This window comes from Bos mutus, chromosome 3 (genome assembly GCF_027580195.1).
Source record: "Bos mutus isolate GX-2022 chromosome 3, NWIPB_WYAK_1.1, whole genome shotgun sequence".
Taxonomy (NCBI): domain Eukaryota; kingdom Metazoa; phylum Chordata; class Mammalia; order Artiodactyla; family Bovidae; genus Bos; species Bos mutus.
The window spans coordinates 85,298,573-85,325,385 of NC_091619.1; the positions used below are offsets into that span (position 1 = coordinate 85,298,573).

The following is a 26,813-nucleotide window of genomic DNA, read 5'->3' on the forward strand; positions in this document are numbered from 1 at the left end:
AATGCTAAGTGAGGGTGGTATCAAAGTAAAAGAATACCTATAAGGAACTACTTCTGACATTTACATAGTGTTTTATTGTTTACAGAGAGCTTTTCTCTATCTGATTGCTCCGAACAATCCTGTAACCTAGGCAGGTGGTATTTTCTCTCTTTGATAGAATGAGCTTGAGGTCACGAGAGGTTTAGGGAGCAGCCTTGGATTATACAGACCAGTTGTTGACAAATGAAGGACTTCAACACAAGTCTCAACTCTGTAAATCACTCTTTCCATTATTCTACATTGCCTAGTTCACACTTAAAACACAAATTAAATTAAATCTCCCTTGGTATCTAATTTTGTTTTTGGAAATAAGAGCATGAATGGCCAAATTGAAGTACTTCAAAATAATGACTAAATCAAAAGTGTCTATGTAAATTATCAAAGACAATTTAATGTTACTTTAATCAAATTTCATTTGTTACTTTGAATTTTAGATTTACAGGCAGAATAATTTATATGGGTAGCATAAATTATATGGCAATAGTTTCCTAATATCATAGCCTTAGTTCATAAAACCAGTTAAATATTGCTGTTTCAGTATGATGATTTAGCCGAACAGTATGAAAGCAAAAAGAAATGTTTTGAACAGGAACTCAAACCTATTCTCTTCAGAAATAGAACAGAGTATTTAGAGACTGGAGGCGGTGTTAAAAAAAAGGAAGAGTTCAAGTTTTAAAGATAAAAAAACCCTGCTAGATTTGTTTGTAGCTAGAAGATCCTTTCCATAAAAGCACATGCAGTTGACTCCCTGTTTAGGGGGCTATTTTATTAAAATAGTAACCAGTATCATTGAATATGTACTAAATGCCCCACATTGTATTTATCTCTAGTCCTCTTTGACAGCCTTGTCCTCATTTTACAGATGAGAGAAATGAGGTTGAGAGAGGGAACAGAGCTGGTTCCAGGTCACATTAGGTGGAGGCGATTCCAGAGAATGCAGTCTTGACCCGTTACTTTCACACTTACCACTCTGGGCCTTGACTGATTTTTCACACTGCCTTGAATGCTTTTCCCCACTGGATTTTGGTGAATCTTACTTCCTCTTCTTTTTCAGTTCTGCTCAAGGGAGATTAGACGCCTTCTTTCTCTACCCTGTCTACAATAGCTTACATATCTCCTCCCTCTCATTCTCTTACCCTGTATTTTATATATCTTATAGAACTTTTTACCACTGAAAATACTATATTTTATTTGTGTTTTGTCTCCCCTCTCCCCACCCCAATGATAAATATAGGCTCCATGTTCATTGTTAATTGTTTTGTCCCTCCTGCTTAGAACATTGCTTGGAATACAGAGACAGATTGAAAGAATGAGTCATCATTATATCATAAACAGATATTTCTAGAGGCCTTACCATTTGTTCAGTGCTATACTAATACTAAGCTCTTTGTTTAAAGCCTTCTGATTTGTGTAATCTTTAATTAGACCAATACAGTTTATAGTTTCATAGTTTTTTGGTAGCTGGGTATACCCTGCCCATTCCAGCTGTCCTGCCTTCATTTGTGTAGTGTGTGTACTTTCCACGCAAGCGACACTGAAATCCCACTGTTATAATGGAACTTCTGATATCCTCCCACATCCCAGATTATCAATACTTTTTACCCTCACTGACCTTCAGAATTTATGATTTTAAATTTGGTTTCTGGTTAGGTCTTCCCTGAACACCCTGTCTAAAATAGTCTGTGCCTCTCTGCCCTGCTGTATCCCCTTATCCTTCTTACTCTGTCTTCCTAATGCTATTGCTACCTGACAATACACTATTTATTCATTCATTTATTGACTTACTAGAATGTAAGGTCTGAAACTTCAGGAACTTCAGATTCATCTCTGTATCTGTGCCTAGAACAGTGCCTGATATGTAGGACACAAAATATATATTTGTAGTATAAAGATTAAGGAATTCCTATGTTATGTAATATATCTGAACACTCAGTTTATAAAGTCTATGTTTGAATCCTGTCACTTCCTTAACAAAGTGCTTTAATTTCTCTTACCTTGTTTCTTCATCTCAAAAGTAAGAATAATAAAATCCACTTTGTAAAATTGTATATAACCCTTAGTGTGGCATCTGTTATAAGTACTCAGTAATTGTTTGCTACTCTTACCAAGTTCCACTACTAAGACTTAATGTTATACCATCTAGCGTGGTATGTTAAGTATATTTAGTTGTCGTTGTTCAGTCGCTCAGTCATGTCCAACTCTTTGCAACCCTGTGGACTGCAGCATGCTAGGCTTCCCTGTCCTTCACCATCTCCCAGAGCTTGCTCAAACTCAATGTCCATTGAGTCGGTCATGCCATCCACCCATCTCGTCCTTTGTCCCCTTCTCCTGCCTTCAGTCTTTCCCAGCATCAGTGAGAAAAGTGAAAGTGAAAAATCACTCAGTCGAATCCAACTCTTTGTGACTCCATGGACTGTATACTGTATACAGGCCAGGATACTGGAGTGGGTAGCCTTTCTCTTCTCCAAGGGATCTTCCCAACCCAGGGATCGAACCCAGGTCTCCTGCATTGCAGGCAGATTCTTTACCAGCTGAGCCACAAGGGAAGCCCAAGAATACTGGAGTGGGTAGCCTAACCCTTCTCCAGTGGATCGTCCCAACCCAGAAATCAAACCAGGGTCTCATGCATTGCAGGCGGATTCTTTACCAACTGAGCTATCAGGGAAGCCCTCCCAGCATCAGGGTCTTTTCTAATAAGTCACCTCTTCATATCAGGTGACCAAAGTATTTAGTAATTGTTTTATTTTGTAAACCTCTTCTTTCTTTCAGTCTTTGGGTGTTTCTTGATTCTTTAGCATGTAATATAGTATCTGTTTTCCACTGAGAGCACTTAATGTTACTGGCATAATGATTAAAACTAATGTATAACTTTTAAGCATTTATAAGGTAGCTTGTAATTAAAAGATGCTGTCCAGCAAAGTTAAAGTAGATGAACCTAAGCAATGTATTAAAAATTGGAATGTCTGATACTAAGCATTTTCAACATATTATGAATGTGCCCTTTTTATTCAAAGACTGAGGCTTGCATTTGGGTCTGTAGATAAATATGCTTCTAACTTCAAAGTTCTGGGATCTATGGAGTTTAATGTTGGGAAAGAAATGATACTTATAAAAGTCACACTGTACTTGTTAATGAGTGTATCATTGAAAAATATTTCATTTCAGAAAAAAAGTACACTTGGGTATTATGTATTAGCATTGTATTTACTACACATTTACATATTGAGAAGGGGGTACATTTAAAAAATATTTCAAGTATTAAAAGTTTCCCCCAGAAGTCTTCTTTTATGTTTTTATTTATCCAAAATAATTGTACTTCCGTCTCTTAGGGAGATATGCAAACCGAAATACTTAAATAAGACCTCAGTACGTCCTGGCCTGAAGAACTGTGGGGATGTTAATTGTATTGGACGGATTCATACATACCTCGAGTTGATAGGAGCAATCAATTTTGGATGTGGTAAAAATAAAAACCCAACAACATCTTTTAACCAACGTTTTTTATCCTTACAGCACCCATTAATTTCTTTGATAGTCAGAATTCAAGGAGATTTAGTATTGATAGAGAAAGGTGATTGATACAGAAAGGTGCTCTAATGTTATAGAATAAATGTATTGATATTTTGTTTTAAAACAGATTTCTGTTGATAAACTATATTTCCTTTTAACCTGCAGTCAAAATTGGTGCTTTTAAAGGAAAAAATATTAAGTAGTAGAAATGATTTAAGGATGCAGTTCTTTATCAAGTAAACGTAAATTTTATGAAAAGTCCAGTCAAGGCCCATTTAATTTGGAAATACTGTATTAATGCTAGACATATTATCTAGCAGTATTTAAATAAAATAATTTATGAGCCTTTATACTTAAATGTAATAAAAGTGCCAAAATATTTTTTGTGGTAGAAAGTTTCTTTCACCCTGGTTTTTCTCAAATGTAAAGTCATGCATATTTTTAATGTATTCTGCCCTTTTATTGAATTAACATGACATAATTTTGAAGAAAGATAATAGTTATAATAGTTGGAAAGCGATAAGTTAATTAGAATGATGTAATCCATGGTTTGAGTGGAGTATATTCTGTGTTCTGTGTCTATGAAAAGATAACCAGAAAACTTCCTACCAGAGATTATTTCATTTCATGTAGAGATAGATAGAATTTAGTCTAACCTGGGATCTATCCTTCATTTTAGTGTCTTTTCTTGCCCAAAGCAAGGTACCAAGAACGGCTTTATAGGAAAACTAAGATGCCATAGCCACGCAAAGAAAAGTGAAATCATGTTTACTGTATTAGAATACCAAAATTAGCAAAGTGGGCTTAGCACTCATTTAATCAGAAATTAAACAAATGAGCCATTTCCTAAATGTTTCATTTTATTGAGATTTCCTTATGAAAACAGCATTACTTTCATGTGAGACCTACCAGGTAGCGCATCAGATGTGTATTGTGGAATAAGATAGAAACACTGATACATAAAAAAAAAACTTAGAAATTGGCTTATAATTGTAGATATGTCTTCCTATTGGACAAATAATTCTACAAAATAATAGATTGTTTTGTTTTTTTCTGGATTCCAATAGAACAGGCTGTATATAACAGGCCACAACCAGTTGACAAAGTACGAATCAGAGACAGAAAAGACACAGTAGAAGCATACCAGCTTGCCCAGCGCCTGCAGTCTATGGTAAGCTGCCCCGTGGCTCACTGAATGATGGGTGTTCTTTGCTCTGTTGAGTAGGCTGTGCCTACTTCTCTTCACCTGTTTAACAAATGGCTATCTAGTAGAAGAAGATGCTTTCTTTCACCCAAGCCATTCACTTTTCTCTTTCCATTCAGTTTAATGTTAATTTATAGGCAAAAAACAAACCCCCCGAATCTAAAAATCATTCACAAACTTTACACAGAAGCATGATGTTTTGCTTACAGTGGTCTTAGACTGCTTCATTTTGATATCCGTATCTAACATATCTTTTAAAAACCAAACATTTAAGCTCTTTTTTGTTTCCATTTTCTTTTTGTTTGTTTAAAAATTCTTGCCATAAGATTTAGCTTTTTTGAGAGCTGTTCAAAATATTTTAGTCTTTTTTAATTCTTGAGGTTAATGAGTTTTACAAGCTTCCATAGTTTTACATGGCTCAGTGGTAAAGAACTCGCCTGCCATTGCAGGAGCTGTGGATTCAATGCCTAGATCAGGAAGATCCCCTGGAGAAGGAAATGGCAACCCACTCCAGCATTCTTGCCTGGGAAATCCCATGGACAGAGAAGCCTGGTGGGCTGCAGTCTGTGAGGTTGCAGAAAAGTCAGACATGACTGAGCAACTAAATAGCAACGAGTTTTACAGTGTTTTACAATGCATGCATCTTATTTTAAAAATAGGTGATCCAGCAAGTCTCCCAAAAGGCAGAGTCATGCTGTGGTCTTGTTGGCTTTTACTAATTGTTGCTGTTGATTAGTTGGTAAGTCGTCTCTGAGTCTTCTGTGATCCAGTGGACTCTAACCCACCAGGCTTCTCTGTGGGATTTCCCAGGCAGGAATACTGGAGTGGGTTGCCATTTCCTTCTCCAGGGCTTTACTAATAAAATAGGTGAAATTGGTAATGGGTAAGGTAAATAGAAAAGAATAGAAAATGAAAGAGCAGGTTTTTTTCCTCGGAGTATTTAGGCTATAAAACATGTCTACCCTAGTTTTTTTGTTTTTCTTTTTAAGGAGAGAATGTTTTCATGTGCAGTTGCTGGAGTTGGTGCTAGTCATACATATTCATAAGTCTGAGATACAATTATTTTGCTTCTAGTTTTCCTTATTATACCTCTGGCTGTGTGCTGTTTCTAGTTTTCTACCATGAAGTCATTTTGGTGGTGGTTCTTCTTGGCCCTAAAAAATACTCTTTTCCTACAGTTGTAACTCCCATATGGTGAAAGGAAATGAAAATTAAAGGAGAAATCAGAATAAAATTTCAAAGATCATTACTTACTTATTTTTGAGCCAAATGCTAACTATTGAACATAAATTAATAAAATATAGTCAGGCATTGCCAATCAGGGATGACAGTAATTTAATGGAGAAATTGATGTTTAGGAAATTATCATTTTGGTTTTATATATTAATGTGCTGTGATTTCTCCAAGCTAATCTTGTTACCTTTTGCTTTATTTTTAATTTCATAACAGCGCACAAGGAGACGCAGAGTCCGAGACCCTTGGGGAAATTGGTGTGATGCAAGAGATTTGGAAGGGCAGACATTTGAGGTAACTTTGATCCTTTCAGATAACTCAGAAGTAACAATTGTTTTGTCAGTATACATTTGTGTATCTTTAATGTCACATATATTATACTTGTTTTATATGTCTGCATGTATAGATCTCTTTCCTGTGTTAATTTATTTGTCTAAAAGTCATCAATAAACAACAAAGAAAAAGATATTGAGGATGCAGTTAACTAGAAGTTCGACTGATTTTCAGAACTGTAATTATCTGTCCCAATATTCTGGTCTTTAGCTCCAGAATATCTGTCAACGTGCCAGGGAGTTGTGCCCTGTTCATTTCAGTAAACAGTTCTTGAATGATGTTCTGATATACCAATTAAAATGTTGTTCTGAGCATTAGACATAAATTGAATTACAAATATTGAAGTATTATTTCTACTAACAAAAATTACGGTTCTATAAAGAAACATAGGCAGTGAATTAAGTATACACATGCGTGCACACACACATACACCTTCTATGACTATATAATCTGTTTGTGAACAACCAGTGCTGTTAAATGGGAAGAATGTATGTGTACTACTGGCTTTGTTACATTGGGTAACTGTATCGAATCTCAGGGTTTTATTTATAATCCCCTCAAAGGTTGAATTAAATGAAATAAAATGTATGAAGGTCCTAATACTCGGTACTCAGTAAGTCTTGCATATACCAGATATTCAGTAAATGTTAGTTCTCTTCTTTCTCTCTTCCCCATTCCCTGCCCCCAGCCTCACACCTGAGCATTATTCTAGGCACAGCAATTAGTGACACATGGTCCCTGCCTTGAAGGAATTTACATTTCTAGTAGGAAAGATAACACCTTTGGTGAGTTCCATCAAATTGATTCCAAGAAATAAAAGACTGACCTAACAGGTATAATCAGGGTAGATTTCACAGAAGATGTGATGTTTCATCTGTGACTTAAAGGATGAGCAAGAGAATCTCACAATGTGGAAATGTAGATGAGGGACTCTCGGCTGAGAGACATATAAATAAAGGTACAGACATGTACCAGACATGGGAAAATACCAGGTATAGTCTGGAAAAGGTGTGTAGTTCATATGGGCTGGAGTATAAGACTGATACGTGAGTGTGTGCTTAGTCGCTTCAGTCGTGTCTGACTTTGCGACCCCATGGACTGTAGCCTACCAGGCTCCTCTGTCCATGGGTTGCCATGACCTGCTCCAGGGATCTTCCCAACCCAGGGATCAAACCCATGACTCTCATCTCCTGCATTGGTGGGCGGGTTCTGTACCACTAGTGCGACCTGGGAAACCCAATAAGACTGGTAGTAGAGTTATTTTATTTTATATTTATGTAGGATTTACTACGTTAGACACTACTGTCAGTATTTCACAAACATTAATTCATTTAGTCTTCACAGTAACATCGTAGCGTTGTTATTATTATTGTTCCCATTTTAAAGATGAGGAAAACAAACACAGAAAGCTTCAATGACTTGGCCAGAGTCACCCAGCTAGTCTGAGGCAGAGCCAGGCATTGTCTCTGTGGAATCTGTGCATGGTAGCTTTATGCTGTGATGTCTCTGTATTAATTCTCCCTTCAGTGGTTGATGGATGCTTTGATCAAATGGTGGGGTTTTTTTTTTAGCATCTCTCTGCTGAGGAGTTGGCAAGAAGAAGAGAAGAGGAAAAATGCAAACTTAGTAAACCTTCAAAAGTACCAAGACCAACAAAAAGGTATAATGTGACATTATGCAAGTGTGATTTTGTTAATAATCATAAATGATTAGAAAATGTATAGAAGGAATATCTGATGTTGTAGCATTGTTGTTCACTTATTAAGTTTAAAAATACTGCTGAAAGTTAAATTTTTTTTTATTTCACTGATTGTTAATTTGGGAGACCGTAAGCAAAAGTTTTAATTTGTTCATGTTCAATAAACATAGGATCCAATATATGTTGTGAGGGCCTTGTTTATGACAGGTGGTTATTTAACTCCTTAGACATTACAAACCAGTAACCTCATGAAATGACTAGTTCCCTCTTTGCTTGGTGGTGAATGTTAGTGAGGCTCTCTTTTTTTTTTTTAATAATATAAAATATTTAGCTTGTAACATTAAGGGTCACTGTATAAATTAAATGCCTTGATTTTCTAGACCCTCACTTCCTGCAGATGACCCATGAAATAGACTGTAGTTTTGTCAAGTGTCCCTTTTAAAACAAGATATCCAGGAACACCTCTTGGTTATTTTCAGTGGAAAGAGCCCTAACACTAAGCAGTTAGATGTTCCTGGGTAAGTTACATAATGCTTTTATAAGCCTTAGGTCCTCATTTATAAAATAATAACTTTAACAGCACTGTTAGCTGTTTTAAGCATATCATATATATTAACTCATTTAATCCTCATAACAACCCTATGAAGTAGTTAATATAATCATTCCCATTTTATAAATGAGGAGACTGAGAGGCACAAAGAGGTTATATAACTTGGCCATGCTTGTTAATGGTGGTGGTGTCATTTAACCCAGGCATTAAGGCTTAAGAATCCGTGCTCCTAATCATTACATTATATATCACCTCTCTAAAAATTAAAGTCAAACTTTAGAATTGTTGTGAGAATAAATTAAATGAGATAAGCTACAGTCATCCATAAACTAGGACTCCTCATCTCATGTCCAGACATTTGATTTTCTGAATCTAAGTGTGAAACATACTGTAATTTTCCAGTCATTCTTCCAGGTAGAATCTTTTTGAATCCAGATCCACTTTTTTCATATTAGTCCTCGTAGCTTTGAATCATCAACATTTCAATAAGCTTGCCTTTTCCACCATTGGTCACTGATTAAAATGTTAAACTGAAATAATGTGAACCTCAGACATCATTGTTGAATCAGCTATGTATTACCACAATTAACCCAGTTAACCCACTCTTCATCTTATGCAGAAGAATAATCATAGCAGATGTCTTGCTTACATTTAATAACTATATTTGAGTCTTTATGAGTCTGCTAGTTTCTAGCATATCTGCTATCAAAAGTGAAATTTAGGTGTATCTATCATGACTTATATTTTCATGAGCCCATTATTCTTAGTCACCTCTTCACTTGCTAAAGGCTTGCAAAGCAGTTGTTAAATAACCCTTTCTAGAATTTTCCTCTGCTGCTTTTTTGGTGTTTTGAAAACAGGCCCAGTAATTGCCTATTCCTAGTCCTCCAGTAATTTTCCATTCTCTACAGTGCCTCAAAAAGTGTTGATGGTGGTTTCACATGATGGTTCTTCAAAGTGCTCTGGGATGTAAATGCTTTGTTTCTATTTCCTTAACTCTCTTGACTTTTTTTTTTTTTTTCCATTTTATTTGCGTTGATTAAGCACTTTCTAATTTGAACATCTTCCTCACTCAGCAAACCCTTTTTAAATGCCTACTGTTCTCAGTGTTTGGAATACAGTATTCAGCAAAACAAAGTGTCTCATCTCCTAGCACTAAGTCTCTGGTAGAATAGGAACTAAATAGTTCTGCTCTTTCCCAGTTAACATGAACATATTCCTTGTTTATTTGCTTTCTCTGGATGTAGCCTAACAGTTTTTATTTTTCTCAAACCTCAATTCTTTATTGGTCAAAGCCTTTCTAATATTTCTCTCATATTTATACATGTTTTTGTGTCTAGCTTTGGTTAGGTGGCCCTCTTTCCGTCTTTTATACTTCATTTTAAAAGATGAGTCTACCATAGAACTTTGTATATACATTAATTTCTTTAACAGAATTGTTTGTCATTTATTCATTCAGCAAAGATTTACTGAGTGCTTCCTTTATCCTGAACACATTGTACTGACAGAGATGTTTCTGAGAAACGTCTATCTTGAACTTCCTTTCCTATCTTATGTCAGAGTTAGGTTTCCATTGAAACCTGCTTTCAGTGTAGGACACGTCTGGCCATTTATAATGTTCTCTTTGGGTGTTGAAAGAAATTAAGACAACAAAATTACTTTCTCAAAGGTCCTATTGTTTCTCAAATTTTTAGTCAAGTCCGAAAGAACTGTGCTTCTTTCCAAAGGGTTATATCATAAATTCTCCTAGTTTATTGTTTTTCCACTTGGACAGAATTTAGGTTTAGATTATTGATGTACATTTTCAAATTTGTGAATAAATTATGTTATTGAAATTATATTAGGAATGATTTTCTTTTCTTTTTCCTTTTCCAGCTCATTTGATCCCTTCCAACTGATACCTTGTAATTTTTTCAGTGAAGAAAAGCAGGTATTATTCATTCATCACAGAATGACCATAAATAATACCCTCCTCTCTGGCATGAAATATTCTTTTTCTATGTATGCAAGGCATGTGTATATGAAAGGTTGGATAAGGCAGGGTACACTAAGGGTCAGATGAGTGATACACACGGAAAATGAGAAAGAATTTCTCCATGCTAGGGCTTTGAATTATACATGTATTTCTTTAAAAGTCTGATTTGTGCTGAGCCTTGGTTGGTAGTGAGAACTTAGTGTGATAGATAAAGGAGAAAAGGGTGGACATTCCAGTTAGAAAGAATAAAATCTCTATTTTTATGCTCCCCCATTTTTTTTTTTTTATATTTCAGGAGCCATTTCAGGTGAAAGTAGCTTCAGAAGCACTTTTAATAATGGATTTGGTAAGGATATTATATTGTGTTTACTTAGTTATTCTGATTTCCATTCTTGTGTATTTTTATTGCAGGCATAAGAGAGAGTATGGAAGACGTGTATTTTGGATCTTAACTATCCTCTTTTACAAGGAATCTAAAAATAAGTCTTTTCTTTTGGAGAAAAGCCAAACAATTGCATGTTTCCATATTTTAGAGAAAATAAATTAATGTGAGTTTTTGCAGACTGTTTCTCATCATTAACCCTATTTTAATTTCCTAGTATCCTTGTCTGCTGCCTTCTAGATAACTGCAACAAAGCACAACTCTTAAAATTTGGAGGCTCCTTGTTTTGCACTAAACTACTGAGATCTCCAATAGTTGTGTGTGTGTTCATGGTATTTTTCTATAGGAGGACCCAGAGTGGTTTTACTTTGTATCCTTATGATACCTTTCCTGTGTAGGGAGAGCAAAACAGTATCTTCATTTTGCAAATGTAAAAAAATGGCATCTTGGAGTGTTTAAATGTTTGGTTCAGTTTCTTAGCCAGCAGTAAAGATAGGTCTTAAATCCTAAGTCTGTGTATGCTGAGCCTAGCATCTGGTTCCTCTCCTGTGTTAATTCGTTTTAGAAAAGTATAATTATCATACTTGTAAATGACTCTCCTATGATAAGTGAGATTTGTTCTGGTATTTTGGCAGATGGATTTGGTTTGTATGTTTGGACTAAATCTATCTTGTATTTCTTTTAGCATGCTCATGTTTCTATGGCAGAAGTGATTGGTCTGTTAGGAGGAAGATATTCAGAAGCTGATAAAATAGTTGAGGTAAGTTTTCTCTTAAAATCTTAAAAATTATTTAGTCTTGCTGCTATACCAAGTGTTTTTATAGATTTCAGTGGATATAATTAACATATAAACTTTATGATATAAATGAGAATATGCGAATGTAGAAAGTTATTTTTTCCCTGGGACTTCCCTGGTGATCCAGTGGTTAAGAATCTGACTTGCCATGCAGGGGATGCAGGTTTGATCCCTGGCCTGGAAACTGAGATCCCGCATGCTGCGGGGCAACTAAGCCTATGCTCTGCGTCATGCACAGCCATGAAAGAGCCTGTATGCCACAGCTAAGACCCGATGCAGCCAAATAAGTAAATATTTTTTTTAAAAGGAGAAACAAAGTTATGTGTTCCTGGAGGTTTCTGAACATTCCATGTATTGAACACCTGTTTTCCTTATCCACTGAGAAGGAGGGAACATTGCCAGGCCTTGGTTCCATATTGCCTTCACCAGTAAAAGCTTCAACTCCTAAAAGGTCACCTTATGATTGAAACTCGGTATGCATCATTTGCTAGAAATTACCATAAATAATAGGGGTCATTCAATGACTTTTTACAAACGTTAATATGGGCTGACCAACACTTCACTTGTCTGAATAGAAAAACAGATTTTGAGTTCCTAGCATACGGTCACACTTTTGGAGAGTACTTCATTTGCACATTAAAGGCTGCCTGTGATAGAGACAAATAAAAGACTTGGCTTTAAAAAGTTTCTGTTCCTGTGTATGAATTCTGTGTAGAATTAACAGGATTTCAGTATAATCATTTAAGGATTAATCCTTTATAGGTCTGTGCAGCAGAACCATGTAACAGTCTGAGTACAGGACTGCAGTGTGAGATGGATCCTGTCTCACAGACACAAGCCTCGGAAACCTTGGCTGTCAGGGGCTATAGTGTTATTGGATGGTATCATTCTCACCCTGCCTTTGACCCTAATCCATCCTTACGAGATATTGACACTCAAGCCAAATACCAGGTGTGTTTATAGGTCTTTGTGTATATAGTCTGTAAATAATTGCACATTCTCTCCCCTCTCATTGTTTTCTATTAATTAAATATGCTTAGAAATAACATTTCTAGCAAAGTCATTACAAGAGTAATATATGTATATTGTTTAATACAGGCAAGCCATTACAGTACGGTGATAATTCTTCCCAGAGCCTTTAAAAATGATGGGCTGACTAGGACAGAGACTGGGTACAACTGAAATAATTGGAAATATCATGTATTTTGCATCTCTGGAAAAAAGTTTTGTTTTATTCTGCAGTTTTATGTTTGATATCTGGATGTTTTCACTATTGGCAACTGATTGTAACTTATTACCATATTGGTAAAGATTACAGCTGAAGGGTAGTGAATAAAATTTGTAAATGTATTCATGGAAAATGTAGATTATGTAGGCCAGGTGATCTTTTCAGGTTGGGTTGGACATATTTTGGCCTGAAGAGTTTAGGGTATGGAATAAATTTAATCTAGTTGCTGTTTGGAAGTGAAGTTTCTAACACACCTTTGCATTCCCTTTTCCTCTATTAGGTGTATAAAATGTTGGTATGGTTAAATACTGACTTTTAAGTTTATGTAGTTGAACTAATTTTACTTTTTTTTTTTAATTGTAGAGTTACTTCTCCAGAGGCGGTGCAAAGTTCATTGGGATGATTGTTAGTCCTTATAATCGAAATAATCCTTTACCTTATTCTCAGATTACCTGCCTGGTTATAAGTGATGAAATTAGCCCAGATGGCTCTTATCGTAAGTTTTCAACAAAAACAGTTCTACTTTTACTTTCATTTTTTTGAATCTTACAAATCACAGAATTTATACCTAGGCAGAGCAATTTGATGGAAAAGTCTGTGTCCTCAACTAGGGAGTCACTGTTCGCATACCATGTAGTACAGCCACCCTCTTTCCTTTTATGATTTCCTCCTACAGTGAAGCCCCCACTGTTACCACGGCCACTGGGCGAAAACATTACAATGCAGTGATAACTTACAGCCAGCTAGTGTGTACATGAGGTCCTGGAGACACTGCAGGAAGCAGAACAGGCAAAACCTCTTCTGTTTTCTTGAACATTTTTTGGTAAATGCAGTTTCACTTTCTCTGCAATGGCATTCAAATGAATAAAAAGATAAAAAGAACAGTGACCACCCTACCACATGCTCTCCATGACCTCCCAGCTTAGGCTCAACGGTGCTTATTTTTATATCTATCTCAAGAAAGAATTTGGGTTGGTTTAGCCCATCATGACTCAGTTCCTTTGGGACTTGTGTCCCCTGCTGTTCCAGTCAGCTCTAGCTGGATAAGGAATTAGACTAAGAAAAGTAGGGATGTTTAAGATGGGAATGCAGATAGAAGTGAAAGATTAGAGGAAACAGCTAACATCTCTAGGATATTTTCTTTTCATCCTAATACCACTGCTCTATGGTATTAGGTATTAGGTATAGACTGACTCTACTGTCTCTGGATGCTGTCACTCTACATTATATTCTTTCCATTAGCTCATGAGCCCCTTGAACGTAGATACTATATTGTACTCATTTATTCTACTCTCAGTTTCTAGCCCAGCGCATGGTGTAATGTAGATTTAACAAATTAATTTCTTCATTCTTAATGATGTCACTCGGATGCCCTGTCTGTGGTGAAGACCCCAGCACCACTACCCTCCATCTCATTTACTGTTAGTTTCTGTTCTTTGTGCACCTGCAACATTTGTTTCCTGCCTTCATGGTTATTTTCATCTTTTAATATAATTTATTTAGCCTGTCTCACTAAACTGTGAGCCCCAAAGAGCAGGAACTACATCTTTGTATCTCCTGTAGCACCTAATCAGTTGCCTTACATGTAAGAAGTGGTCAGTGCTCTATATAGTTTTATTGAATGAGTAGTAGTGACATTAACTTTTCCAAAATGCCCATTTTGAGCATATCACACACACACACATATATATATGTGTGTGTGTGTATGTATCATTCTTTACCCCAGTATAATTTTACAAAAAGTTACAAAAGGAAGAGTCACAGTAAAATTGTTCTCAGTTTGAATCTGTCTTAATATCACATACTGCTAGATTTTGTGAGTGAACCTCTACTGTGCTGTTTATACATTCACCTGTGGCTACATATGATGGCTTAAATTAATTAGAATTAAATGAAATGTAAAATTTAGTTCGTAGAATCCTACTTCTGGTCAAAATGAAGTAACAAGGACCTGTCTGATACAACCGAAAAACTGGACAAAAGAAAACAATGGTATTTATAACATCAAGCAGTGAAGGATATGATTGTTTAGAGATGGGAAGCATAAAAGCGAGCCCAAGTTACCCTGGCTTATTAACTTTAAAAGAACTTCCAGGTATGGCACAAGGAGGAGAAACCCACCCAGAATCTAGCTGACTCTGAGTTGACATGATGGAGATAAGACCAAGGAGACCAGGGCAACTAAATTTGCAGGACAGAGTACCAGAGAGCAGAATGCCACTTGGAGAAACTCCAGAGATGTATAGAAGGTGCAGATTTAGTGTTTAGCAAGATATAGACCAATGCTTGTGTGTGAAGAAACTACCCCAAATGAGAAGGAATCACCCAAAAGATGAGCAGGCCCAGTGCTGGAGGCTCACGTAAGCTGTCAGACAGCACACAAGTGTCCATGTGAACAGCACTGCAGAAAGTTCTCTTGAGTAGAGCTGCCTCTTCCATTGTTAACACTGCTTATTAGGTCTTAATCCTTGGTCCTTTGCTCCTCTTGGAAACCTTCTGGTTCAAGAATTAATTAAAATTTCTCACAAGCCATGTGATACCTTGTATTACAGTACTTTGAACTGGGTGCTTGACATATTTATTTGTGTGTTCATTTATTCATTAATTTATGTCTGATGGCTAATCATTTCTCTACTTGTAATAGGCAGGAAATATACTTAGTGATTAGTTTTATTCTGACACTTAAGTGGATAAAAATAATCAGTGCATATATGTGTAATTGAATCATTTTGCTGTATACTTGAAAATAGCATATTATCAATTAATTATACCTCAATTTTAAAAAATAATAAGCCTATCAAAAGTAATCAGTACAAAAGGAAATTTTTACTGGTTTAGTACCTTTTTTTAACTTATAAAATACTCATTACCAAATAGAGATGTATAATATGTGTGTGTGTGTGTGTGTGTATTTTCTTTTTTATGAGCACAGACTGCAAATGCATTTATTTATTTACTTCTATTTTGGTCTCATTTTTTACTTCCATTAAGAATAGGAGTTGCTTACCTGGACTCAGATCCCAGCTCTGACATGCTTTGTTATTTTACCTAGGGCAGGTTACTTAATATCGCTCATTCTTTGCCACATCTGTAAAATGAAAAAAAATGATTACCTTGCTTATGGGGCATTGTAGAGACTGTCAGTAATGCATATAAGTGCTTAGTAAATAATAGGTCTAAAGTAGGTAGTTACAATTATAGCTATAGCCTGTGCTTGGTAATCAAAACATATCAAGTAAATGATTGTTATCACAAAAGGAGTTTGTGTAGTAGCTTATGTATTATAATGTGTCACTCAAGTTCTTGGAGGGGGAAAACAAAATGGAAGAGAATTGAGAAATGAAAAAAATCAGCTATCATCATGCTGTTTGTTCCCTTCTCTCCTTCCATACACCTGAAAAAAAATGGGGAGAAAAAGCCTTTTTAGAGCATATTGACAAATTATGTTTGCATTGTATGGAAGTATAGTTATGATTCTTTTTTTTCCCCTAGTACCTTCTGATTTGCTGGCATTTTATTTACTTGAAAAGCTTTATGATGGCAAAAATGCAAGTTGAGAGGCAGTATGATGTAAAGGTTAAGAACATAATCTTGAGCCAAACTGCCTGACTTGAAATCCTGGCTCTCTCTCTTGCTAGTTATGTATGAATAAGTCCAAGAGCAGATTATTTAATATAGCCTTTCTGTGGCTCAGTGTCATAAAAAAAGAAAAGGGAATAATACTGGTTGCTAGTTCATGTGGTGTTAGCGTTAGTCGCTCAGTCATGCCCGACTCTTTGCAATCCCATTGACTGTAGCTCCTCTGTCCATGGATTCTCCAGACAAGAATACTGGAGTGGGTTGCCATTCCCTTCTCCAAGCTAGTTCATGTAAGTGGCCTTTATTGTTGTTATTCAGTCGCTAAGTCAAGTCTGGCTCTTTGTGACCCTGTGGACTGTAGCACACCAGGCTCCTCTGTCCTCCATTGTCTCTCAGAGTTTGCTCAGATTCCTGTCCATTGAGTCAGTAATGCTATCTAACCTTCTCATACTCTGCCACCCCCTTCTCCTATTGCCTTCAGTCCTTCCCAGCATCAGGGTCTTTTCCAGTGAGTCAGTTCTTCGCATCAGGTGGCCGAAGTATTGGAGCTTCAGCTTCAGCTCAGTCCTTCCAATGAATATTCAGGACTTCCTTTACTGGTTGGATTTCTTTAACTGGTTGGGTCTCCTTGCAGTCCAAGGGACTCTCAAGAGTCTCTTCCAACACCACAATTCGAAAGCATCAGTTCTGTGGTGCTCAACCTTCTTTATGGTCCAGCTCTCATTTCCATACATGACTACTGGAAAAACCATAGCTTTGACTAGACGGACCTTTTTTGGCAAAGTGATGTCTCTATTTTTGAATACGCTGTCTAGGTTTGTCATAGCTTTCCTTGCAAGGAGCAGGCATCTTCTGATTTCATGGCTGCAGTCACCATCTGTAGTGATCTGGGAGCCCAAGAAAAGGAAATCTGTTACTGCTTTCACTTTTCCCTCTTCTACTTGCCATGATTTTCGTTTGAATGTCAAGTTTAAATCCAGGTTTTTCACTCTCCTCTTTCACCTTCATCAAGAGGCTCTTTAGTTCCTCTTCACTTTCTGCCATTAGTATGGTATCATCTGCATTTCTGAGGTTGTTGAAATTTCTCCCAGCAGTCTTGATTCCAGCTTGTGATTTATCCTGCCCAGCATTTCGCATGATGTACTCTGCATATAAGTAAAATAAGCAGGGTGACAGTATTCAGCCTTGTCATACTCCTTTTCCAGTTTGTAACCAGTCCATTGTTCCATGTCCAGTTTTAACTGTCCCTTCTTGACCCACGTAAAAGTGTCTCTGGAGTCAGGTACCGGTGGTCTGGTACTCCCATCTCTTTAAGAATTTTCCACAATTTGTTGTGATCCACACAGTCAAAGACTTTAGTGTAGTCATTGAAGCAGATGTTTTTCTGAAACTCCCTTGCTTTCTCCATGATCCAGTGCATGTTGGCAATTTGATCTCTTGTTCTCTGCCTCTTGAAACCCAGTTTATATATCTGGAAGTTCTCGGTTTCTGTACTGCTAAAGTCTAGCTTGAAGGATTTTGAGCATAACCTTGCTAGCATGTGAAATGGGCACAATTGTACAGTTGTTTAGACATTCTTTGGCATTGCCTTTCTTTGGGATTGGAATGAAAACTGACCTTTTCTAGTCCTGTAGCTACTGCTGTGTAAGTGGCCTTACATCCATACAAAGTCCATACAGAAGTCCCCTCTAGGGGCTTTTCTGGTGGTCCACTGGCTAGGACTCCATGCTCCCAATGGAGGGGGCTCAGTTCCAACCCCTTGTCAGGGAACTGTATCCTGGATGCCATAGCTAAGACCCCGTACAGCCAAATTAATTAATTAAAGAAAAATACTTTTATATAAAGCCTGGCACATAGTAAGCATTATACCAGTGTTACTATTATTGTATTGGCCTTTGGTAATGAATCACCTGAGCTTTTTAAATATACCACAAATATAACTACATGGGGATTTTGAAGGATATATGAGAAATTACTAAGTAGGCTCATCTTTTGGTATTTTTGCCTTTCTAACTTATGTAAGTGATATCTACCCTTTGGACTTGTTTCCTCCAGAGTTTATGTGACTCAAGTGATGTTACTGCCTCTCCAGAATTAAATCTAGTCCCTCCCTGCCTAGTCTTACGTCAGCACACAGAGGGAGGTGGAATGAATGTAGGCTTAGAAGTCAGACAAGACTGCTGGAGTGTGAAATCCAAGCTCTTCGCTTTACTAGTGGAAACAGCTTGTTCAACCCGTCTCAGCCTCAGTTTTATGTGTTAAATAGGAATAATGCTACCTATCTTATAGCACTGTGTTGATAATCTGTGTTTTAAAAAAAGTCATTGAGATGGAACATAGCTTGGTTTGCCTAAATCAATCCCTGTTTAAGCCTATGGTTCTGGCAAGTACATCTAAGTGCCCACTTTCACTCCAGAAGCCTCTTGCTTTGGATGATGATTTATATGATCATCTTACCTGTCACAGTTCTTTGCATAGAATTGTCATGCAAATGGCACTGTTCCTTTTCTTTATTAATTGCTTGGCATTAATAGGCTTAATGGACCAAGTTCAACCAGGCAATGCATAATTAATGAATGCCTCATATGTTTAAAGTGCTGCTTAGCTGGTCTGCCAAGTTGCAATTGTGAAAACAGTGATGGGAATTGTAAGTAATTAAAAGGAGATTGGAGATTCAAGAAATAGTTGGTAAAAATGTGCTTCTTTATGCTGTTCTAGGTTTACCTTATAAATTTGAAGTACAACAGATGTTAGAAGAACCTCGTTGGGAGTTAGTGTTTGAAAAGACAAGATGGATAATAGAAAAATACAGGCTATCCCGGAGGTATGTGCTGTGGTTTGAGAGGGTTGCACATCTGCAGTGTTCTCATTAAACTATGTTTTAGGGAAAACCCAAGTTAAATATAAAATTGTGATGTATGGCATCAGTGATAGTTTATTACAAAACTAATGTGTTTATAGTATTTGTTTCATTGGTTTGTTTTCATATTTCTTCCAACAGCAGTGTCCCCATGGATAAAATCTTTCGCCGAGATTCTGACCTGACTTGTTTGCAGAAAGTAAGCTTCCTTCAGTTTAATTGGTTTCATTGTTCATAGATTCTAAAGCTGTTCATCTTGATGTGTTTTCCCATGATGCCTGATGCTTTGTGGATACATTTTCTGTGTGTTTCTTTTATTGCTTTTTCCTTTCTAAATTTAATTTCTAGGAGATAATTAGTAATGTGTTTTGTTGCCCACGCTTGCATATAGAAATAATATTGTTTTAGAACAAAATTTGTCAATGTTGGCTGATTACTATTGTACACAATGGAGAGCATTTTTCTTATTTAATTAAATTCAAAAGCACCATGTTCCCATTTAACTTTAACAATTGATCATTTTTAAAAGTGATAGTATAAATCTGACAAATTTAAATGGTCATTTTACTTAACTTCTGGTAGAAAATAAGAGTCTTGAATTATTTTATTTCATTTCTAGTTTTGTTTCTATGAGTGTATTGAGAGATTGGCAAGATTGGTCTTTCTTTTTTTCTTTTAGTAACAGTTTGGAAATAGAAAATTTTAACTTACTAAGTTTCTTCTTTAATATTTTTTACCCCCTCCTATTGTAGTCACTTTCTCTTTGTTCTATTGGAAGATTAATATACACATTTCCCAGGAACTAGACTCTGGCATCCTATATTTGAAATGGTAGAATCTTGTATTTTAATGTACATAGATTTTTATCCCATAGGATTCTTTGCTTTGTAAATAAAACTACTTAAAGCAAATCCACAAGTTCGTAGAAAGCATGATACATACAGTCTCAAGATTATCTCTTTATATAAAATCAGAACTAACCTAAGCATTCCTCAACAATGGTTTCCTATACTTCAGCTGTATGATTATTAAACACAAATTTATCCTCAACCTCCTCAACCTCCTAAGAGAGTGTTTCTAATTTAAGCACTAGAATTTTTCTAAGTTAAGCACTATAAAATAGATTTGCAAAGGGATAAAATGATAGTAATGCAAACCCTCTTCTTGTACTTTTATGTATTTCAATATAAAACTTTTCTTTTCAACTAGCTTTTGGAGTGTCTGAGGAAAACTCTGAGCAAAGTGACCAATTGCTTCATTGCTGAAGAATTCTTGACTCAAATAGAAAATTTATTCCTTTCCAGTTACCAAAGCAATCCAGAGAATGGAGTGGCTGAAGAGAACTGTACTGTGGGGCAAAAGGAATTGTTAATGTAATTATCTTAAAGTAAGATATTTTAATCTTGACATGGTAGATCTTACTTTGAGAGTTATAACCTTGAAATTATTGTTTAACTGTGGTATAGCTTTGACTTTTTTTTGCTAGTTCATGAAATCCAAACTTCACCACATACACCATCTGGCAAGAAAGAGAGCTGGACTTGTTTTCATATGTGGTACTCAGAGTGTTGTGTGAAGTGGGGTCGGCCTGCAGGCGCAGTCTTCCACGGCCAGTCAGGGCGTGAACTGGAGGGTGGCCTCCCTGCTGTCTTCAGGTTGATGAATGGATTGTGTCTCGAATTTTTGCTTCCCCTGAACTAGTCATTCCAGTTTTGCTGTCTCGTGTCTCATTAGGAGCACCTCTGTTCTCTTCATGTGTTTTTTTGAGGCTTGTTTATGGTTGCAGATGAGATGCGGGTGGGTGGTCACTGAAATAATGAACATGGTTGAGAACTGCTGGTTTAATGAATCTAACAGCATGCTATGCGAGGCCAGGGGAGGCCTGGAGAAGAGACCTAAAGGAGAGAATCAAATGACTGGCTGTTTAATTACAGATATTTGCTTCCATTTTACTTTATAACTGCACTGCTATAGGATGTGCCATTTTATCAGCTGTAGCATTTTGTCAGGCTTTGAGATACATAATATAAGGAGCTTCAGCTATAGGTGCCACTTAACTAGTGTTTGTGATAAAACTCAGTTAACTAGAACACAGGTAATCATAACAAACTAGATTTTTTATTTTTCCTCCTCCTACCTGCTATGAGGAGAAAGAGGCAAATTACAATAAAGCTTAAATAAATCAGATTTGATTTTAAAAACAAAAAATCCTTCCAGGACATATTATGTATTGAGCCCAGTTCTGTATACTTGCTGAATCCAGAACAGGGGTCAGTGGACCTTTTATGTAAAGGGGAAGTTAATAACTTAGGCTTGGCAGACTGCATACCATCTCTGTTGATCATTCTTCTTTATATTTTTTAACAGCTCTTTCAAAATGTAAAACCATTTTTAATTCATGAGCCTCATAAAAGACAGGTTGCTGGCTGTTGTCTTCCAAACCCTGCTCCAGAGGATTGCAAATATTTAGAATTTATTTTCAAGTGCATGAGCCTGAGCCACTGAAAGGTCTTGCATCATCTTCATCAGTTCTATTGCATCTAATCTGTGTATGATCTGTAATTTTACCTTTTTTTGGTTTAATGAATATCCAAGGAAAATAAGTCAGTGTTGGAAGGAGCAGTGAGCCAGTTTTAGATGATCTGGGTCTTGACTCAGTCTTGTGAATTGGGGGAATATAGTCTACCTTCTCTGGGCCTAAATTCATGTTTAACTGAGGTCTACATTATCTTCCCTGTGTCCTACGAGGTCTAAAATCTTGTAATTCACTCTAATCGTTGGACTTATTCACCTGGAGGTTATATTTTGAGATGGTACAGTCCCAAAGTTAATTTTAAGTGTTTTTTAAGGAAAGTGGCAGTATTTTCCGTTTTTCTACATTCATTTAGGATAAACAGTGAAACATAACTTACAAAGCAGTTACTGTGGGGACCAGGGATATTAGAACTGTAGACCAAAAATAGGAAACCTGAGTTCTTACCCGAATTCTCTTACCAGCTTTGTTATGTGACAATCACATAACCTTCTGTATGTCAGGCTCCTCACCTGTAATTCAAGGGCAGAAAGTGTGCTTCTGTAAAAGGTAGTGGTTCATTCCTTTGTACTCTTCCTTCTGACATGTTTTCTTCATTATACCTCAGGAACAGACCCTAGAAAGTGGTATTAATTAGCTTTCTTAATTGACATTTCCCTGTTATATTGATGGATTGGGGTTGGAAGATAGTGAAAATTAAGAATTCTTTTCTCAGTCTGGGTCTTCTGCCTGCTTGTGGGTTACTACATTTAGTAACCTAAGCCATACTATGAGGAGCTCAAACATGGTACTGTTCAGAGTTTAGTGCTTTGGGAGCATAGTTTTTTTAAGTAATACTTCCTGACTTTTTTTTTTGATAATAGAGTACATTTATCCTTTTAGAAGATAATTTTTAAAAAACAGAAACCATATTTAACATTGTAGTATAAACCTTTCATTTTTTTTAACATCATGTAATTTTGAATACAGTCTGTGATATTTTCCTCCCCTCCTCCCTCATTCATTCCTTTATATTTTTCTTATGATAGTCTTAAAACATTTTTGCAGCTCTTGGTGCCCACATTCCTATCACTGCCAACCTTGGCCTGCCGAGGGCAGTAGGAATCAAGCCTTGAGAAGCACGGGAAGTCTCGGACTGAGTGGCAGTGTGGGAGTTTAAGAGGCAGGGTCTCAGAGGGAAGCCTACCTCTAGCAATGTTTACAGAGTGGAGATAGGACCTGAAAACATCAGAGTCTCTTCGTCCTGATTTGGTCCTTACTTTTGTGCAATGACAATAAAATAAGGAGCTTCGTTTTGTTTTATTTTTTTTCTTTTTCCAGCTTGCCTACTGGAAATGGACATTATGATTACTTCACTAGTATTAGCTCTCTTTTAGTCTCATCCCAAAGTAATATTCAAAAAAAGAAAAATCAGTGGAATAAGATCCACAAGACCAGAGGCTGCCCCTGGGTCATTTCAGCCTTGGCCCATCGGCCCTCAGTGCTGCACTGTAGCTTCCGTGGGCCTTAGACACTTTGGCCTTTTTGACCCTCTTCTTCCACAGAAAAACTACTAAAAATCAATGTTACAACTGCATTTGTATAAAATGAATTTAATATTGTATATGCATACATCCTCCCATCTGAAAGTGTTTTTTGTGTTATAAATTTAAAAGAAATTAAAACATTTGGGAGGGCCTCTAAATGTATTATAAACATGAGACCTGGTGCCTAATAGCTCAGTTGGCCCTGCCTATATTCTGTTACCCCTCCCCTATAAACTGACCTCACAAACCCTAGCGGAGCTTTGCCACACAGCCAAAAACACTGCAGTTCCTGTGGCTTTAGATCCATAGACATGAGCTTTGGTCTTGACTGACTCCACCAGCATTCAGGACTTAGTTGGAACCATTCAGCCCCCAAAGAAAGATGGGCTGAAGTGGCTAATTTTAGTTTTCAGGTGGGTATTTTGTTCTGACTCTTATTACGAGTCACGGCTCCTGCCACCCTTTCTTCCTGCATTTCCCTCAAGCTCTTTTTTCATCCCCACTCCCTCAGTTGTCACCTGTCGGTGTGTAGCTATGAGATCCGCCATTGTCACGTGTTGAAAGCAAGGCCTGGAGAATGGAGTTGAACAGAAGCATTCTTGTTTCCCAGAAGCTGACTAATGCTGCCCCAGCCTTCTCTCCGTAACTTTCCTCCCCCCCAGGAGTGGGGCAAGGGCTGTGACGCACAGGTTGTTTGGGCAGCGAGGAGACTGTGGGCTCGGCATGCCACCCTGAGTGGGCCTCCTGCTCTTCAGTTCACCTTCTTCCTGTTTATCTTGCTGGGTCCTCATGAGCTGAGCTGGAGAACCTGGAGAAGCCGGTACAGGCAGGAGGCCCTAGGACTGATGCTCTGTCACGTCCCTACACCACCCGGAAGGTAGCTACCGTCTCAGGACACACCCAGCTGGTGTTACCTATACTCTTCTCTACCCAGAGCCAGAGGCTCAATCTAGAGTCACACATTATGACATTTAGGAAAACTTACTTCACACAAGCACAAAGATAAAAAGACATACATTTGTGTCATCATCTGTTCCATCAGAGGTAATACAGCATTTAACAAAGAAATGTGATCATTTCCAGTTTACAGTAGTTTAATAGCTTTCTTACAAATTAATATCATATTTTGCAATATTTCCAGAAAACCACTGTGGAGAATAATGTAATATGCTTTAGCATAATTCCTTACCTTTTCTTAAAGGTTTTTTCATTTAACCTGTAATTTGGGCTTTCTGGTATTTTCTAAATCTTTTCTTTTAAGCTTCCTTAAATCCTTTCTAGAGCAAGGCAAAGAGTAAGTATGTTATCCCAGCTAAGTCAGGAGAAAGTCAAATATCCCAGAGAAGCTGTGATTATGCCAGGGGCTCTATACCAAACTAAATTTGAGAAGGTAAAATTAATTCATGATATGTGGGTTGTTTTATTCCTTTGACTATATTTATTAATATATTCATAAGAACTCTTAATTTCTGCCAAAAAAAAAAAAAGCCTGATCTGCCATCTTTGAGGTTTCCTGGAGTACTCTCTTAGGAATTAAGAAACATGTTAACTGTGATCTTACAGTTTGTATTCCTGTTTCATAGGTTACCACAGAACATTTGTTTCAGATGAATCATAAAATAATATTTAGATTCTAGCATGAATTAAATAGATGAGTCAAATATATCTTTAAATTTGTGGATCTGATGTGTGAATTGTGTATTATGTACAAGTTTACCATGATTATTGATAAGCCTGTTGCTGTTGTTTTCCCCAAATGTTATTAATATCAGTGTTTATGGAATTTCTTTTATTAGTTTGAATCTTGGAATGTTCTGTACTAAAATATAATTTAAACCATTTTGTACAATTAAATATGATGCCATGTTGTGTATATCTGTATTAAAGAATATTGTAAATATTAATGTTTGTACAATTATGAAAGCTTTTCCTCAAAATAAGTGAATTCTCCTCCTAGTACTTAAATTGTGACATAAAATAACTGGTTTTAAACTTTGGGGTTTTATCTTATAAGAATTTAAGGGAAACATTCTAAAGATTCTATATAAATAAAATTTTGAAAATAAAGTGGTGAATCATTTGGTCTCTGTCTAAATTATTAGCAGCATACACGCTGATTACAAACAATGCCCCCATTAATTCAGCAAATATTTGCTGAGCATTTTAGGCACACAAAGGTGAATAAGGTCTTGGTTCCTTTCCACAAGAATCCTACTCCTTAATCCTACTACCTGATAAATGAGAAGCATATAGAACTGACATGGGTAGGTAAGACACTAAGATAAAAACAGGAACTGATTATAAATGCCTGTAAGACTGCAAGGGTAAGAGGTGTGTAGATAGATAAATGAGAACTCTTTAGAATGTAAGCAGTGAGATTGATTGCCTGAAAGATCACCTTTAAACCTTAATGATATTTGGGGACGATGTTCCAGATAGAAGATATTTCAGAGATAAGTGACCTTGGAGCATAGACATGGAGGTAAAGAACGAGCGAGTTAGAGAATGATGAGTCTTGGGTTTAAGAGAAAATTCTCATGCGGAATTAACTCATTAACTAGTCCTTAACTTCCCAGTTCTTACTTTCTGCAAAACCTATCAATTTGAAAAACTGAACAACAGGGTCAGGCTTGTGTATATTCAATACATATAGATCTTCACTGTCTGTCCTTTTATTGAGGACTTCTTTGCATTCAGCACATAAACATCTACTCATTCTTTGCAAACAGTGCGTAGCACTCTATAGTACAAATTTGCCATTGTCAGCTTTGAACTGATGAACTTCAGATGATCCATTTTTCTATGAAAAGTTATTTTTGTTTGCACACTTCTAAAACTTCTCTGAATAGGTTCCTAGATACTTATGCTAGATGAAGATCTGTGTATAAATATAAATAGATTTATATTTTGTTAGTAATAGAAAATTTTCCATTTCTACAAGTGAATTTTTCTCTCAGTAGTACAGTTCATTATCTTGTTTACAAAACCAATTTGAATTCAGGCTCCTAAATGAAAATAATTTAGGTGGCAAAGTATAATCTTAGGAGTTCTAATTCCATGAGGCATTTATTTCATCGGACGTTCATTCCTGTGTACAGCTGTTATGGATTCCTGCTAATCAAGCATTTGCTATAATTTTGATTGGCGGCATCATAGTCTGTGTGTGGCTCCAGACCAGGATTGTCCACAGACCTATTTGTACTGTAATAATGGTTTTTCTCACTGTTGCTGATGTGTTTCTACATCACTGATTCCCAATTATCTTCCCATAGAATGCTAGGTTAAAAGAAAATAGTATTTGCAGCAGCTGCTGCTGCTAAGTCACTTCAGCTGTGTCAGACCATGCGACCCCATAGACGGCAGCCC

At 36.7% G+C, this 26,813-nt stretch overlaps 1 protein-coding gene across 5 annotated transcripts in view; it reads left to right on the forward strand.

The window, feature by feature from the left end:
- Positions 1 to 25,519, forward strand: part of MYSM1 (Myb like, SWIRM and MPN domains 1) — a 41,745-nt gene extending 16,226 nt beyond the window's left edge. For 3 of the 5 annotated variants that reach the window (XM_005903323.2, XM_070367951.1, XM_070367953.1), the window contains 12 exons: positions 3,369 to 3,499; positions 4,617 to 4,720; positions 6,203 to 6,280; positions 7,891 to 7,979; positions 10,444 to 10,498; positions 10,839 to 10,889; positions 11,611 to 11,685; positions 12,484 to 12,672; positions 13,313 to 13,445; positions 19,247 to 19,352; positions 19,530 to 19,587; positions 20,598 to 25,519. In XM_005903323.2, coding sequence (XP_005903385.1) covers positions 3,369 to 3,499; positions 4,617 to 4,720; positions 6,203 to 6,280; positions 7,891 to 7,979; positions 10,444 to 10,498; positions 10,839 to 10,889; positions 11,611 to 11,685; positions 12,484 to 12,672; positions 13,313 to 13,445; positions 19,247 to 19,352; positions 19,530 to 19,587; positions 20,598 to 20,765 — 1,237 coding nt within the window. In that variant the 3' untranslated portion in view covers positions 20,766 to 25,519. The remainder of the gene's footprint in view (positions 1 to 3,368; positions 3,500 to 4,616; positions 4,721 to 6,202; positions 6,281 to 7,890; positions 7,980 to 10,443; positions 10,499 to 10,838; positions 10,890 to 11,610; positions 11,686 to 12,483; positions 12,673 to 13,312; positions 13,446 to 19,246; positions 19,353 to 19,529; positions 19,588 to 20,597) is intronic. The other 2 variants (XM_070367950.1, XM_070367952.1) reach the window with 2 other exon arrangements.
- The last annotated feature ends 1,294 nt before the right edge of the window (positions 25,520 to 26,813 follow it).